At 30.7% G+C, this 16,898-nt stretch overlaps 4 protein-coding genes and 1 non-coding gene across 5 annotated transcripts; 1 reads left to right on the top strand and 4 right to left on the bottom strand.

The window, feature by feature from the left end:
• Positions 1-44: 44 nt before the first annotated feature.
• LOC119608223 lies at positions 45-1,385 on the bottom strand. The gene is made up of 2 exons (XM_037962542.1): positions 931-1,385; positions 45-872 (listed from the first exon to the last, which is right to left on the bottom strand). Exons 1-2 carry the CDS (start codon positions 1,251-1,253, stop codon positions 305-307), a joined length of 891 nt encoding a protein of 296 aa, XP_037818470.1. The 5' UTR covers positions 1,254-1,385; the 3' UTR covers positions 45-304.
• A 481-nt stretch (positions 1,386-1,866) lies between these two features.
• LOC119608222 (mitochondrial ribonuclease P catalytic subunit) lies at positions 1,867-3,736 on the bottom strand. The gene is made up of 3 exons (XM_037962541.1): positions 2,484-3,736; positions 2,279-2,415; positions 1,867-2,220 (listed from the first exon to the last, which is right to left on the bottom strand). Exons 1-3 carry the CDS (start codon positions 3,618-3,620, stop codon positions 1,890-1,892), a joined length of 1,605 nt encoding a protein of 534 aa, XP_037818469.1. The 5' UTR covers positions 3,621-3,736; the 3' UTR covers positions 1,867-1,889.
• A 985-nt stretch (positions 3,737-4,721) lies between these two features.
• LOC119608235 lies at positions 4,722-5,538 on the top strand. The gene has a single exon (XM_037962562.1). The coding sequence runs from the start codon at positions 4,940-4,942 to the stop codon at positions 5,468-5,470; it is 531 nt and encodes a 176-aa protein (XP_037818490.1). The 5' UTR covers positions 4,722-4,939; the 3' UTR covers positions 5,471-5,538.
• A 2,785-nt stretch (positions 5,539-8,323) lies between these two features.
• On the bottom strand, positions 8,324-16,565 carry LOC119608234 (putative uncharacterized protein DDB_G0282133). Its single transcript, XM_037962561.1, has 7 exons — positions 14,733-16,565; positions 12,423-13,119; positions 11,543-11,808; positions 9,992-11,483; positions 9,777-9,927; positions 8,460-9,629; positions 8,324-8,383 (listed from the first exon to the last, which is right to left on the bottom strand). Exons 1-6 carry the CDS (start codon positions 16,296-16,298, stop codon positions 8,561-8,563), a joined length of 5,241 nt encoding a protein of 1,746 aa, XP_037818489.1. The 5' UTR covers positions 16,299-16,565; the 3' UTR covers positions 8,324-8,383; positions 8,460-8,560.
• LOC119608239 lies at positions 13,770-13,996 on the bottom strand. The gene has a single exon (XR_005231807.1). It is a non-coding gene; the product is annotated as a U11 spliceosomal RNA (small nuclear RNA).
• Positions 16,566-16,898: the final 333 nt, after the last annotated feature.

The raw sequence follows: 16,898 nt of genomic DNA, 5'->3' as shown, positions 1-16,898 counted from the left end.
TTTCGAAACAGGAATATAATAGTTTATTTTACTTTTATTTATTAATTGCCATAATTCAATTAACTAATTAAAATGGAAGGGAGACATTTTATTTGAAATCGTGTTTTTTATTGGAAATTCGAATATTAACAATTGCAAGCACTTTAAACAGTCGTTTTTTCTTTGAATTTCAAATAAAAAACCTCAAATTCATTAAAAAATTTCACTTTTCGGAATTTGAAGTGAAAAATTCCTATTTTCAAATGAAAATTTTTAAAATGCTTTCTGAGCATTAAAGCGTGTTTTTATATTTCTAACAGCCTATTTAAACGTTACATTTACATTTCTCCAATTTCTTATCCAGAGAATCCGGTTCCACACGATTTTTACTTCTACAACGCTTATTACCCTGCATTTTCTTTTCGGCTGCACACATTAAACGTTCTTTTATATAATTGTCCATTTTAAAATCGGCTTCTATAGGCTGTTCTTCCTCTAAATTATGAGTTGCAGCCGAATCTAATGCTTTAATTATAAGGCTAAGTATAGCATGTGATAATTTATGACATACTTCATATTCTGTGCCCTCTTTAGTGTTATAATAAATGGCTGTTTGTGTTGGTGGTTCCACACCGATGGATTGTAAAATATTACAGAATATACCGCGATGCATGCGAGCATAAGGTTCTACTAGAGATGCTGGTATATGCATTGTTGTTGCCAATTTGGCTAGAAAATTGGAAAACTTTTTCAAGACCACATTTAAATATTGGGTGCGACATTGTAACTCTAGTTTGGTAAGCATTTCGTAATACAATTCTTGTTTGCGTTTTAAAACATCTTCTTTGCGGCGCTCTTTGGACTTTTGAGCGCGTATAGCTTGTTCTAGTTGTCTATAAAGATTTTAGTTTTATTTTTTTAAATGAATTAAATGTTTATTACTATTCTTACTCCACTGTAATTGTATCATGTTTGGCTGCTAAACGTTTCAGACGTTTACCTCTTTCCAATGGTACCATCATCTCTGAAAATTGTTTTGCATTATCCGCTAAACTTCTCTTCTTAGGTTTGGCCAAAAATTCGGTATAAGGACTAGCATGTGGAGGCTTTATGGGTCTATATGCCATTTGTTCAACATATTTTTTAAGTTTATTAAGATTTTTGTTATGTTGACGTTTCTCAAATGTTAGCTCTTCATCGTCTGTGTCCTCTTCAGTACTTTCTTCGGGCGTGGGTAAAGGTTGATCCCAATCTTCAACATTTTCACTTGCCATTTTTGTAATTTGCAATAAATTAAATGTGTTTCAGATAATAATTTTTACAAAAAATTTTGTCAAATGCTCACAAAAATCCTTGTAATTCAAAATTTAATTTCTTTTCAATTATCGAAAGATGAATATGTTTTCGATAAAATAATCGAAATAATAGTAAAACTAAAGGAAGAAGTTTTTTTAATAAAAAATATAATTTATATAATCCTTCACATATCAATAAATCTATCTATATATTCACCTATCTATATTTCTATCTGTATGTCTGTCTGTCTATCTATCTTTCTATCTATATATCTATCTATCTATCTATCTATCTATCTATCTATCTATCTATCTATCTATCTATCTATCTATCTATCTATCTATCTATCTATCTATCTATCTATCTATCTCTCTATCTATCTATCTATCTATCTATCTATCTATCTATCTATCTATCTATCTATCTATCTATCTATCTATCTATCTATCTATCTATCTATCTATCTATCTATCTATCTATCTATCTATCTATCTATCTATCTGTCTATCTATCCATCTATCAACTTGAGTAGCAAGCGAACCGGTTTCAACTTTAAAATTTTGTTCATAGCAAAATGTCAGTTAAAAATAATTTTCACATAAAAATTTTCATTTTTATTTTATAATTTTCAAACACAACCACTGCTCAGGTACCTCGAAAGTATCCGTAAAATGAGGAGAAAATTCATTTTTATAAGGCACATGCCATACATCCTCCACTTTATGGGCACATATTAAATGACGTATGGGTTCCTTTACAATAATTTTACCACTTTCGGTTTGGGTCACCAATGAATATTGATGTTCTTGTTGCCAACGGCGAAATATTACTTTAAGCTCGGGTCCTAGTAAGAAAGCATGCTGACGCATTAAATCCCTCGAAAAGAAATCAGTCATTTGACCACTTTTTAAAGTGGCATACAATAAAAAGGGATCATCCTGGGAGCTAAAAAAACGGTAAGCATTTTACTCAATAATGTTTCCTAAAAAAATATTTGACTTACATATCATTGGCCAGAAACACAGCTGCATTATCCTTGACATATTGCATAGTTTTCTTGGGCCAATTGTTCATATGTTTGCGGCCTAAAATTAAAACGTATTTATTCTTATTGTGGAAATATTTTACCACAGATGCCAACTAAAATTTTGCAAAAATTATTCAATATCAATTCATTTCTAATAGACAAACGAAATTTGTTAACATACCAAATTAGCCAAAGCTTGGGTAGGTTTCCTACTACCCATGGAGTAGGCTACATTAAGACCATCCACCACACAATCATACGGTCCTGTACGTTCAACATAATCACAGAATCTTTTCACTTCTTGAGGTGTAGATTTTTGAAAAACATCATTACGTATTAGAACTTTATCTAGGAATGATGTTTGCAATTTCGTAAAATCCTCATCACTTAGCGAAACGTTTTTCATATGAAGACCACAAGAAGAACATTTGCCAAAACGTTTTAATTTAGATTGAGTAACCTGTAATAAGTTAGGATGTTTTAAGGCCACATCTTGCAAAGCTTCAACAACTTTTTGTGTTATAACAATATCATGATTTTCCAGAAATTGTAATAGTTTTTCTAATTCGATTTGGAAGTCTTTAAAATTCTGCTGCAGTAAGGTGTTTAGTAGAGTAATAAATATTTCGCATTTTGGCTGTTTTCTTTGTTCTAACATTTGATGCAGAAGCTGCCATCCCAAGGACAAATCATTGGTGGCAAAAGCTTTAATAATTATTTCAGTATAGGCCGGTAAACTAGGTGCATTACTAGATACTTTCATCATTTCAAGAAGTTCCAAACCTTCTCTCCACTTTTCGGTAGCTACCAAACCACAAATTAAATTTTCACAAGATAAGGAGTCCAATATTTCATGTTTTGCTCTCATTCTGTTATAAATTTCCAATATTTCTTCCTGTTCTTCTTGGGCCAGAGCTCCGCTTGCATGGTAAACATTATTATAAACTCGTAGCAGTTTACCTAATGTAGCCTCATTGGGCTGTTTACCACTGTCCTGTAAATGCTTAATATAACTTTTGGCCAACGATAAGTGTTCAGAATCGCTGCATACACCAACTATTACGGCGTCCACATTATTTTTATTAATATGTTTATAGTTTTTAATTAATATTTCTGTTACATTTTGCCAATCTTGTGTTGTTAACTCAGTACGATTACGAAAGTAGGTGTTTTTGATTTCAGCCAATTGATCTGTCTTGGTGTTTAATTGTGGCCTTTTAAAATTACTCGCCAATCGTAGATTATTTGAATTTAATATTATATTATTATTTGGTAATATTTTAGGTGTTATGAACCGGCATAGCTTGGACAAGTGCATTTTTGTTAACGATTTTAATAATAGTTTATATTTTTTGGCGAAGAAAATGTTGGGTTATGTCTTTGTTTACATATTTTAACCATATGAGGTTTGTTTACATTTTTGCATTCATCGTCAGAGATGGAGTTTTATTCCAAATTAAATACAAATTGTTAATGATTAATTAATATATTAGTATATTGAGTGGGTCACTGCAATGTGCAGGGTAATGGAGTTGCGGACGAACTAAATAGATTATGTTCGAATCTTGAAACCATCCATCTGTCACTATTATAGATTGATTTTCAAAAGCATCCGTGACATTATCAACCAGTCCTGGAATAGTAGAAAGGATTGCAAAATATCAAGTGTCTTATGGCCAACACTTGATGTGAAGGCTACCAAGATACTTATAAAACTGGATAGACGCAGTCTAAGGATTATCACAGGGATCTTAACAGTGCTTTTGTCAGTAAGGCACCAGTATATCCTGCGAAGATGCAGAGGAACTAGAATACAGGAACTAGAATGCAGAGGAACTAGAATACAGGATCTTAGGTTGAAATGGCTGAGAAATAAGTTTCATGACGAACTGCGGGAAATTGTGGGTCTCAGCCCTCGTAATCTACTAGGTTTTATAGGACTACTGAGATTCTCTCACAATTCCTTCTTAGTGAATCGATTCGCATAAAACTTCCAGATTTAAACTCCTTAGGAATTGGCCTGTTTTTATACCTCTCTCCTCTCTTTTATTTTTGTTTTCTTCCAGTGTTTTGCTTTTCTACCTTTGAATCTTCACACTCTACAAAGGGATTCCTAATGGTCTCCGAGTGGAGTTGCAGCTTTTTATGGTGTATAAACCTTCTAAGATTTTAAACTTTAAAAAATTCTGAACCGATTTGAAAATTTAATTTTAAAATTTTCAATGCAGTTTTAAAATCAGCTTTTAAAGAACTTTAAGTTTTTTTAATTACACGAAAAATATTTGTTTTAAATTTTGTAAAGAAACAGAATGGGCTAAAATTAACCACACTATAGGACTAACCACAACATCTCCGGTACGGCAACACGGTTTGTTTTATCAAACAGCTGAGATTGAGTTCTTTTTGTTGTTGTATACGTTCTAGTTCCACTTCTTGCCATCAACATCAATTCCGTGTGTCTTTGTATTTGATTGGCGATAGAAGAAAGTGGTTAAAAAGAAACATAACTAAAAGTTAATTGTTTTATCATATAAAACATTTATAATAATAAAAATCATTGTATATAATTAATAGAGAAAAACGTAAAAAAGAAAATAAAAATCTCGTAATGAGTTTTGTAAATAGTAAAAAATAACCATGAATACATTGCGTAACATCTTCACATCGCGTACCATCAACTATCTCCGACAAAATGGACAAAACGCACTCATTAATATTACACAGCCCGTGGATAATGCCACCAATGCAGCACCTCTCAATCAAAATGGTACAAACAACAAGTCGGAGAAGAGACCCAAGGAACCGTTGCTTATACCGAGAACCATACTAGATGCTACCGTGTTTACGGGTAAAAAATTCCCCACCAAAAGCTCAACGGGTTCCATATCACCAACTACCCTAAAGAATTATCGTCGTATGACCCGCAAAGTGGATATTGTCTATAGGTGTAAACTCTGCAATACACGCAATATCAAACAAGTCTCGGAGGCAGCCTATACTAGTGGAGTGGTCATATTACAGTGTGATGGTTGTTCGGTTAATCATTTGATTATCGATAATCTGGGTTGGTTTGCCAATACCAAAGGAAAAACATTTGATGAAGTTTTAGCCGAAAACAGTGATAGTGTTAAAGTTATTAAGGTCAATGAAAATGGTGAATTGATCTAAACTAGTCCTATGTAAAGTTTTGCCATTGTAACAATACAATAACAAATTGAAAATTTGTAATTTTGAAATATTTTTGTTTGTTTTTTATAAATCCCGTTATTTTTAATGTGCATATTTTTTTACTTAATTTGTTTTTAAGTATTTTTGGACTCAAATATTTTTTGTATATTATTTATATTAGAAGAAAATTTGTTTTTAAAAAAAAATTATTCATTATTTAAAAGAAAGAAAACCATCAACCAAAAAATACATATTTTTTATACAATAACCCATTTTTTGTTATTTTTTTCTAATTGTTAATATAGTAAACAGCAACAACAACAATAAAGTGATAAAAATATTAAAAAAATAAACAAAACATTGTGTATTATATATTAAGAACACAAAAACAAAATATTTATATTAATTTGTTTATTTCTTAGAATTGCCAAATTTATCTACGCGTGTGAATGAGTGTATTTTATTAGAAATAGATTCGTACGTATGGCTATAGGCTACCAAGGAGACTATCTATAGTATATTAGGCAAGGGTGTTCGTTGCTCTTAATCTTTAAAGTATCTCAGACATGACAAACACATTTTTTGTTTATCAAACTGGTTTGCATTTCGTTTTAATCAGTGGGGACATTAATTATGAAATAATTTAATTTTATTAACAATACTATACGAAAAATGTGTTGTTAGTGTAGTGTATTGTTATTTTATGTGTGTTCTCGAATAAAATTAAAAAACTATAACAGCACACACGTTATTGCGATATTACGTCTTAAGTATATAACTAGGAAGCGTCTAGCTAGAATTGTATGTGTAGTTATATTTGTATACACAAATCTACCCCTAACAGCGCAAAAGCTTAACAAACATTAGTTTATTTAGATTTTAGTTTTTAATTATTAACAGTAGCAAAAAAGCACTTCCCTATATTATACCCTACAACCAGTAAATATTAGTTTAGCTGCAAATTGTAACACAATTTTAAAGCATATTTGAAATGGGGGTGGGATCTTATTCTGCATTTCGATTACATTTCCGTATTGAGTTACGCAACGATCGGAAAAATGTTTTACAACAAAGTGCGCAATCATAAGAAAAAGGAGATAATTTTGATTCGAATTGAAATAGAGAATAGGGGTGAATGTTCGGAATGGTTCGAAAACTTGAAAATTTTTTTTAATTGTTAAAACAATCTCATTTAATTTTTTTTTAATAAAATTTAATTTAAAAATTTTGAAATGTTTAAAAATAATATTATGTATTAGAAGTGTAAAAAAAGGTGCAACTCCCCTCGAAGACCATAAGATCCATTGCGATTCCTTACAAAGATGGGGGAAACACTTAAAGAAAACAAACAGATCATAAGCAGAGAGGAATAAAAACAGTAGGTGACAATCTCTAAGTTTTGACGAATCGATTTCCCTAAGAAAGAATTGTGAGAGAATCTGAGCCTCCCAATAAAACCAACTTGAAGAAATGACTAATTCCCCTGATAAAACCTAGAAGGCTGCGAGAGTTGAGTAACGAAATTTCTCCCAGTTCGTCATGGAACTTATTTGTAAACATTTCAACCTTAGATTCTGTATTCTAGGACAGTGGAAAATTATGTGCTCAATCTTCTTTAGTTCCTCTGCATCTTTGCATATCCTGCGATAGTCCGGTATATTATCGTCCCACTTACTGACAAAGGACCTAATATAGCAATGCCCCGTTAAGATCACTGTCAGAATCCTTAGACTGCGCCTATCAAGTCCTATAAGTTTTGTGTTGGCCATAAGGCCCTCGATATTTTGCAATCCATTCTAGTATTCCAGGACTGGTTGATGATATTACGGATTCTCTCAAAAATCAACCTATAATAATGACAGATGGGTAGTTTCACTCTTCAATCCCTATTATTTGTGTCAAGGTAAGCGTTCTAGCTAGTTTGTACGCAACTTTATTGCCATGCAGTGCCCCGGCACCCATAATGTCCCTAAGAGCATTTCTAACATCTAAAACCGGGCGCGAATGTACCTTATGACATACCAATGCTCTAAGAGTTTGTCTATAGACATACATAAATTGTCACAACCGTCCCTAGATCGATATGTTTGAAAGATATTCGTCATCTAGGACACGTCGCTAAAAACTGTACACCCATCAAACGGTCCATCGCATGCACACTATCCACTTCACCAGAAAGTCCTGAACCCCTTTCTCTACAAGTGAATCTCTAATCGCATTATCAGGTAGACATGTTGAGCGCCACTTATGTGTTGACTATCAATACTTCCTGAAATGTAGATCTAAGTCTCTCAAGTGTCTTCAAGAGAAAAGAAAAATCCTAGGCTTTGAGTGGCTTGCCTCTCCAGCCTTGGATATAAAAATAACCCTAACCTCTCTCCTCCTCTTTGGTAAATACCTACTGCTAAGGCAGTAGAAGAAATAAAGAAAATTATTTTATTTTTTTCTAAAGAAACAAAAATCTATAATTCAAAAAACGAAGAGAAATCAAAGAGAGATATTTGTTAACCATTTATTGTCAATTTCTTTAGATAGTTTTATGATAGAAAAAATTATATATTTTTTAGTTTAATTTAAACTTGAATTTAACTTTTAATTAAATACTTTTGCAATCAAATATTGTTTAACAAGGCCACCTGGTAATTTTTCATTCAAATCTTTGTGAAAAGCTAAATTTAATTAATATGATTTTTTTTTATTTAAGAATATGCTTAATTATTATATTAAACACACTCGACATATAAAAAAAAATATGGAAAAAATAATTCATTTCTGGACAAACTAGAGTAAGAATTAATAAATTTTGGAATTTAAAATAAATCAATAAAAACTATATAAAAGAAATGTAAAATAACAAATTAAAAAAAATAATAATTATTATTAATTAAATAAATACCTTTCCATAAGGTAATTCTGTAATAAAAAACAAATAAAAGAATTCTTCAAGGGTTTTTAAATATAAAAATAAAATAAATAAAATCCAACATACCGTCGTCGTTTGTTTGTTCATCTCTTGGCTCGGTCGTCTTAATGGCATAAAAAAATTTAAAAAAGTAAAAATAGTTTTGCTTTGAGTTTTTCACCGGATTATTATGTGTTACTGGTGGCAGCGGTGGTGGTTAGTAGAGCCACACATTGTATAAGACTGGGAGAATTAAGCAAGAGGCCCGTATCATCACAATGTAAAGTTTGTACACATTTTCCAAAGACCTGCTTTAGATGTGGTCCTTTGCTATTTAACACTGCCTGAGCCATTTGTTCTAAAGTACCAATACGAAAATTATATTTATACATTTCTTGCGTGTATTTCTCTATAAAATCCGTAAACATAGTCCAATCTGATTTCATTATTATGGCGACCAGCACTTCTATAATGGTCGTGGCCGTGGTCAATTCACGTATACGTTTTAATATTTGACGGCAGGCATTAACACGACTGAAACCACATTTAACTAATGACTCATAGATGTCAATTATATACTCCCCATACTCAGGATAACGTTCACAATCATTTACCATATTCAGCAATTTCGAGCGATCATTTTTAGCGGCGTAATAAGCACAAAATACTTTGAAATATATTATAAAAAGTTTGGAATGATTATAGAGAATGCGATAGGCCAAGTTCACCGTGAGTTTGTCTAAAGTATTTAGACATTGATAAACCGTATCACTATCGTGGAATTGATGGGATAATTGACAATGTGTTATGGCAAAACATTTGTCAACCAAATAAGGCAAACAGGTTATACCAAAGACTTTAGATATTAATTCTACTATAGCTGATGTAGTTGTTGCAGGTTCAAGATTTGGTATTAAATTAGTTTCGTTAGGATTTTCTTTAGATTGTATTAAATCATTTTTAACCGTTCTAGTTAGTTTTTCCATATTTGTTAGTAGTTGTATTTTTGGCAAAGTATTTGTTGCTAAAGTGGTATTTTGTTTTGTTTGTGGTGGTTCATTTTCGGAAACTTTTGAAATTGTTGTCGTTGTTATATTTAGTTTTGGTATTTTGAAATGTTTTAAATCTTTGGTTGGTTGAGTAGGATTAGTTTTTTCATTATTTTGTGTTTCCTGTGCTGCTGGTTTTGGAGTACTGGTTGATGTAGTATCATCTATATCAACAATTGAATCCTCAAACCGATCATCATTTGGAGAGCTAGAGAAAATTTATTTTTAGGAAATTGTTATTTAAATTTTGTTTAAAGGAATCAGTAGGAAATTAAAAAAAAGTAAGATAAATTCACGAACAGCAATTTTGTGTTAAAAATGTTTACATATATGATAAAATTAACATAAAACTTACTCAAAACACGAAGTAGCCAATGAAAGAGCATCATCCAAGTCCTCATCAAAATCTAAAGAACCTTCCAATTTAGATTCCAATTCTAAAAGTGTTAAATTTTCTTGATTTATATCAAATTCAACGACTTTGTCCTTTTTCTCCTCAGATTTATCTAAAACAATAAAATATATTTTGGAAATCAAAAATATTCGTAATGTAATTATTGTATTTAATACCTTTTTCAATTTGTTTCTCCATATCCGTCGTTTCATTCTCTGCATTCAATAAAACATCATCCTCATCATCGGTATTGTGGATATTTAAAACAACTTCCTCACTACTTTCATTAGTATTTTTAAAAGAAACACTTAAATTCATGACTTCATTACAAGATTTTTCGTTATTTTTCGTTTCATTGGCTAACAGGATAGAATCATCATTGTAATAACAGCTTATAACGGAATCATTGGAATGTTCATTTTCGTTGTCGGTATATTTAGGTTCTTTATCTATTACTTTATTTTCTCTATTTGCAATTGTTAGATCTTTCATTTCTGCATCTCCGTCTAAGGCAGTTGTTTTGTTGTTGCTTTCAACACTAACACTAAGATTTATTATTTCATTGCTATAACTAGGAGAATTTATCGTTGCATTATCTATGCACACAGCTTCCTTGGAGTTTGTATTATTATTTTCCTTCCCTTGGTTTAGTTTTTTAGTTGCCGTATCTTCATCTTCATTTTCTTGAGCAGTATTTTCTTTTTTATTGTTTAAATCTTGTGATTCCTTTATCTCGTTGTCAATATCCATTGCTTTCCCATCATTAACATCACATGATTTCCCACTAGCGGTATCACTACTATCGGTACTATACAAAATATCATCTTCGGTTAAAGTTATCTTTGCTACCGAAAATACAATATTCTCTTTGGGTTTAGTTTTCGTTTGATGATGAGAAGAGTGCAGCAGAGTTTTATTGTTATTAGATAAACATTTATCGTTTGCATCTTTTGTACTTTTATTTGCTACTTTCTTAGTATTTGCAACATCTGTAGTATTTTGTTCATCAATATTAAGTTTACATGTTTTAGACAAACATTTATCGTCAACATTTTCTGGAGCAGATTCAACTATTCCTGTTACAAAGCTGTTATCTTTAGTGTTGTCATTATTGTCTTGGCTAGTTGGTAAACTTTTATCATTTATCACTTGTTTGTTTTTATTAGATATTTCATTAGTTTCAGATTTGTCACCTTTTTCTGAATTAGTACTTTCGGAACCAGCAGAACATTGCTCTTTTTTGTTAACTTTAACTTGCTGTTCTGCTTTAAAAATTTCATGTTTATTTAAATTATTATTTTGCGAATTTTGTAAATACTTTTCATTTTTATTATTTTCTATGGTTTTTTCTGTATTTTGTAACTCAACTTCCGTAGCAGTTGGGTTTGGATCTATGGAAACTTTTTCGTTTTCACTTTTGTTTAAATTTATAGATTTATCTATTTTAGCATCATTTAACTTTTGAGGATCATCATTATCGGACAATTTAAAATTAACTGACATATCAGAAGACATTGAAATATTTAAATCTATAGAAGAAGTTTTATTAGAACTATCGATTTGAACGGCTAAAGAAGTAGAAGTAGATGAAGAAGGTTCATCGATTGAAGTACTATTTTCTGTATCTTGATTATCCTTTTGTGAGGTTGTATCACAAATGTTGTTTTGCTGTTAAATATTTATATTTTTTAAAAAGTATAAAATTGATATTAAGATTAAAAAATTACCTTTTGATTTGATGATTCATACATTGTTGAATTTTCTACTCTACAGTGATCAAATACACTTTCATTTAAATTATCATTCGAAATAAATCCACTGCTTATATTATCTAAAAATTGATTATCTGGACAGATATCTAATAACTTATTGAAAATTTCTGTAGTTGATTGATCTGAAAAGTGTAAGTTAGTTTCTATAGATGAGTTTACCGCTGACATGGTGACATAATTGGAATCTTCGTTATTTGTGGAATTATTGTAAATGAGTTTATCTACAAAATAATATGAATTTATTTTTTAATTTTGTAGTTTATAAGTGATATGTTATATAGAAAGATACGTGGATTGATATATAGATAGATAGATAGATAGATAGATAGATAGATAGATAGATAGATAGATAGATAGATAGATAGATAGATAGATAGATAGATAGATAGATAGATAGATAGATAGATAGATAGATAGATAGATAGATAGATAGATAGATAGATAGATAGATAGATACATAGATAGATACATAGATAGATACATAGATAGATAGATAGATAGATAGATAGATAGATAGATATATAGATAGATAGATAGATAGATAGATAGATAGATAGATAGATAGATAGATAGATAGATAGATAGATAAATAAATAAATAGATAGATAGATAGATAGATAGATAGATAGATAGATAGATAGATAGATAGATAGATAGATAGATAGATAGATAGATAGATAGATAGATAGATAGATAGATAGATAGATAGATAGATAGATAGATAGATAGATAGATAAATAAATAAATAGATAAATAGATAAATAAACATTTTTACACGAGTTTGATATTACGAAGATAAAAACTTCTCTACTTCCCAATTTTCTCTTCAAATTACCTGTTAAGTTTTCCGCTTCTTTACTACTTGCTGCTGTTGTATTTTCCACCAACTGTGCCAAATCGGTTGCATCAAAATCCAATAATGGCATATCCAAAGCCGCTTTAAACGATTTACTATTATCATGATCATAAGATAATGTTGGAACATCCACAGCACCCTTTTTCATTGCCTCCGTAGAGTATTCAAAATCATTTTGTTCTATAAGACGACGTATAAAATCCTCATCTTGCTTATCAATAGTAACATGATTATTTTCGGTAATTTGTTTCTTGGCATTTGTACTTTTTGCTGATAAATCCAATGGCATACAATCATCCTCTTCGACTAAGCAAGAATTCTCCAAGTTATTAGATGTTTGATTAAGATTTAATACCTCGCTAGAGATAATATTGTTGTTGGGCTTTGGTTTAATACTAAGATCTAAAACATCTTTATGGGTGTGAGCTGGTGGTGGTCCAGTTGGACTAATAATATTATTTGGTAAATTGGGAATTTGTATATTTATAACGGGTACATATGAAGTTTGTATGGTTTGTTGTATTGGACGTGTAGGAGGTGCTTGAGGTAGATTTTTATTTTGAAGTCCTAGATTTGCTATGGGCAGTGGTATTGATATGGGCAAGCTGTTGTTATTCTCTAGAACCCGGGCAATAACATTATTACCAGAGTCGCTACTATTGTCAATGTAATTTACCTAGAGAAGGAAAATATTGATTTTTTTTAAATCCTAACGGTAAAAATTTTCTTTATAACAGTGTTATTGGGAAATCAATGACACGTGAACATTTGTATATAAGTAGAAATATGTAACCGATTATAGCAAATAGGCTAGGTTTATTTGGAAATAAATTAAATTAAACATTTTTCTATAGAACATGTTGTTTCTAAGTTTTTATATAGAAAAATTTGTGTATAACAGTTTATTCTATAGAACATATAGAATAATGTATATAATGCTTTCTCCTATAGAAAAAAGTATTTTTCTATAGAAAAGATTAGTATAACAGTTTTTTCTATATAAAAAGTTGCATTAATTCTGTATAAAAACGTATGTTTAACAGTATTTTATATACAAATTTCTGTATAACAAGTTTTTTATAGAAGAATTTTTTATTACAATTTCTATTTAACCGTTTTTTGTATAGAAAAATTTGTGTATAACAGTTTTATCTATATAAACATTCGAGTATTAAAGTTGTATTTATAGAAATATTTGCAAAACAACATTTCCCATAACAAATGACTTCGTTTTTTAATTTTCAAAATTTATTTTTTATATGAGAATAAAGGGCGTTCCAAAAAGTGACACGCTAGTTAATCAACTGCAATTCACTTTTAATTCGACAGCCCCTATTCCCATTTTTACAAAAATTACGCACTGGATATGCAAAGCCATACCCCACTGGAGCATTTGAACTATTCACATTAACAATAAAAAACATCGAAAATAATCGAATGTTTCTGCTAATGCTTTAAATTCAATAGCAATGCTGCAATGCGTCTGCACGCAGAGTTTTAAGTAAAACTCTGTTTTAAGAATTGTGTCTTGTGCAAAGACGAGCACCCTTTTTAAAGGCATATGGGAAAAATTCCATTATTTATACCACGAATTGTATAAACTGTATGAGAATTAAGAAAAAAAAAACACATACTTTTTAACCCAGCAAACAAAAAGGTTGAGTTTTCGAAAAACTTGTGTTGTTATTTAACATAAAGTGTAGCTTTAAAACAGCGTTTAAATCTATAGTATGTTATATTCAAATATGGGTTGATTTATGTTATTACGACTAACATTTTTATGTGTTAACACCTTTTTAAAACTTGTATGCTAAGAAAAATATTTGATTTCAAGTTGGCTGATTATTCAGTTTATTATCTGTATGTTTAGTGGGTATATACAACTTAAAGAGTGGAGTTGCCATTATGTTGGTAATTAAACTGGAGGTTTTTTTATTTTCCAAAAATCCACAATGAATCAAAAATATTTCAGTTTAAAAAATAAAATATAAATTTGATAAAAAAATATACGATTTTGTATGTTAATGAAGTAACCTAAACATAAAACTGTAAAACATACTATACAAATGACTGATCGAAATTTAAAATTGAACCGATTTTTTTTTTAATCTGACATGTCTAAGAATCTTCTATAGCCATAATCTGGGAGGTTAACATAAATAACATAATTTTTATTTGATATATGTCCAATCTAAAAATTTTGGTTTAATAGAAAATTTTGAAAATTTCTTATTTCTTAAATTCTTTCCTATTCAATAAATAAATCAAATAAACTGTATAAATACTTACAAAATCCTGAAAAGGAGCATTCATATCGTCCTGATTTAGCTGTCTGGTATCAACCGACATACCATTGGTAGCAACCAATTGACAAGGACCACCATTAGCCCAATCACCATCAATATAATACGTTATAGGCTGCTGCTGCTGTTGAGAATTTTGTTGTTCATGTTGTTGCTGTTGTGGTGCAAGTTGATCAATAACTTCAAAATTATGGGTAGTTGAAGAAACTAAAGGCTGTGAACGGGTTGATGAAGCGGCTGGGGTAGTTGAACCTGGCAACAGCTCACAATCGTTAGCAAAAAACTCTACATATTTAGCCAAATTACTCTTAGTGGGTGGTTGTGGTTGTAGATCATCAGAAGCGTTTTTCTTTTTCGGTTTACGTCCTCTTTTTTTGGGAGGTTCATCATTTGGCTGTTGCTGTTCGTTTGTACGTTTAGAATTTTTACGCGGCTTTTTTTGTGAACTACTAGTACTACAGACAGTATCAACTATAATATTTGAATTTTGGGAAAACGTTAACTCTTGTGAAGACTGTGAGTAGTTCACGAAATTATCATTTCCTATAGGATCATAATTGTCTATAATATTATTGTTAATATTTTCCAAAGCATTGGTGGCCTGAAGAGTCTCATCATTGCAAGCTTCAGCCATAACATCTTGTATCAGCTGTGACAATTCCAATTCCTGTTCTTGATGTGTCAATTGCTCGACAACCGTGGAGGGCAGAGATTTCACCTGTTTTTTACGTGATTTTGTTGATTTGGTGGCCGTATGAGTAATGGAAGCTTTCTGCTGCTGTTGTTTAATTTCATTGGCCCGATAATCGAAAACTTTACGGGCAAAATTCAAACTATCTAAAATAATATAATGAACATTACCACGATGTAAAGAGGGAATTTTTATATGCAACGTAGGTGTTGTATCCACTTCTTCCTGTTCCAATAACATTTCTTCACTATGAAATGCCACCCCCGAGGTAGTGACCGTGTGTTCCTGTTTATTATGTAATTTGGTAGTGCGTTTGTTGTGCGAATGTGAGGTAGAAGCTGAGCTACTGAAACTTTTATAGCTTAGTTTTCTTTCTCTAGGTTTCCGGCGCAATGCCAGCGGTAAAAATGAATCACTATGTTCCGAAGTATCAGCCAGCTGCGTTTCAATTGATTTCATTTTACCCTTTTTAGCTATTCCTATTTTTTGTATCTCTGTTTGTCTTTGTTTAGCCATTATATTACTCAATGTTTCGTCATCATCACTGGAGTCGGAAGATAAATTTAACTTTACTTCCTCATTGTCTTTTAATTCATTTTGGTGGCGTGACAATTGCAGTTCCTTGTCCTTGGGCATTAAAATATCTTGTAATAACATTAGTCTCTGCTTCAGACTTATCATTAAACTCTCACATTCTGCATCCATACGTTGAATTCGGACCACGGCTTTAGACTCTATTAACTGATTGCGCAGACTATTACTTACATTTTGTCTCTGCTCCGTAGACTTAAGGGAGGGTTTATAGTAAAAGATTTGCTCTTCCAAGCGTTCCAAATCCTTTATAGTAGTAGTACAATCCATTATTGTTGAGACTTACGAAATTTACACATAAACTTTTTTTGCAAACATTTCAAAATGGCCGTGTTGTGGAATGTTTTTCACATAGTTTTGCAATATTTGTTAACTTTGTTTGGAATATGCACTTTTATGTTTAGCTTTAACTATAATATATTTATTTTCTCTAAAAATCTTCTAATGTATTCCATTTAATTACTTCGTTTAACTATTTTTTTATTATATTAGCGCGTGTTGCTCGAGAAATATGAAACCGTTATAATCACAAAAAAAATCGACGCGACTACTTAGTTGCCAGATGTACAACAAATGTAGTGGTCATTTTAGCCGCCAAGTTATCTTTTTTATTCATTTTAGGAATATATTTAAATTCCTATATATTTATTTATTAATTGGTAAAATTATTGTAAATTTACTTAAATAAATTAAAAAAACCTATGTGCAAACTAATTAAATCCATAGTGTAATGTAAAACGTAATAGTTGTTTAAGCTCTTTTACTAATTAAAATCTGGCCACACGGATTTTTATCAGAAGTGCTAGTGCAACATAACCAGAGTTGCCAATTTTTGTTAGTTTATATTTCAAGAGAGATTCGTAAGCTTAA

The sequence above is a fragment of the Lucilia sericata genome, unplaced genomic scaffold (genome assembly GCF_015586225.1).
Source record: "Lucilia sericata isolate MDLA Ls3-8-SP2 unplaced genomic scaffold, ASM1558622v1 Contig000810F_arrow, whole genome shotgun sequence".
Lineage (NCBI taxonomy): Eukaryota > Metazoa > Arthropoda > Insecta > Diptera > Calliphoridae > Lucilia > Lucilia sericata.
The sequence above is the reverse complement of the archived record's forward strand: the minus strand, read 5'-3'. Positions and strand labels throughout refer to the sequence as shown.

Bases quoted from the DNA above. Each gene is read 5' to 3' on its own strand.
- LOC119608223 (XM_037962542.1), bottom strand. From the start codon at position 1,253: ATGGCAAGTGAAAATGTTGAAGATTGGGATCAACCTTTACCCACGCCC. The intron at 873-930 runs GTAAGAATAGTA...AAATCTTTATAG, and splicing joins CATGATACAATTACAGTGGA to ACAACTAGAACAAGCTATAC.
- LOC119608222 (XM_037962541.1), bottom strand. From the start codon at position 3,620: ATGCACTTGTCCAAGCTATGCCGGTTCATAACACCTAAAATATTACCA. The intron at 2,416-2,483 runs GTATGTTAACAA...GCAAAATTTTAG, and splicing joins CCCAAGCTTTGGCTAATTTG to TTGGCATCTGTGGTAAAATA. The intron at 2,221-2,278 runs GTAAGTCAAATA...CCGTTTTTTTAG, and splicing joins GTGTTTCTGGCCAATGATAT to CTCCCAGGATGATCCCTTTT.
- LOC119608235 (XM_037962562.1), top strand. From the start codon at position 4,940: ATGAATACATTGCGTAACATCTTCACATCGCGTACCATCAACTATCTC.
- LOC119608234 (XM_037962561.1), bottom strand. From the start codon at position 16,298: ATGGATTGTACTACTACTATAAAGGATTTGGAACGCTTGGAAGAGCAA. The intron at 13,120-14,732 runs GTAAGTATTTAT...TTCCTTCTCTAG, and splicing joins ATGCTCCTTTTCAGGATTTT to GTAAATTACATTGACAATAG. The intron at 9,928-9,991 runs GTATTAAATACA...TTATTGTTTTAG, and splicing joins GGAGAAACAAATTGAAAAAG to ATAAATCTGAGGAGAAAAAG.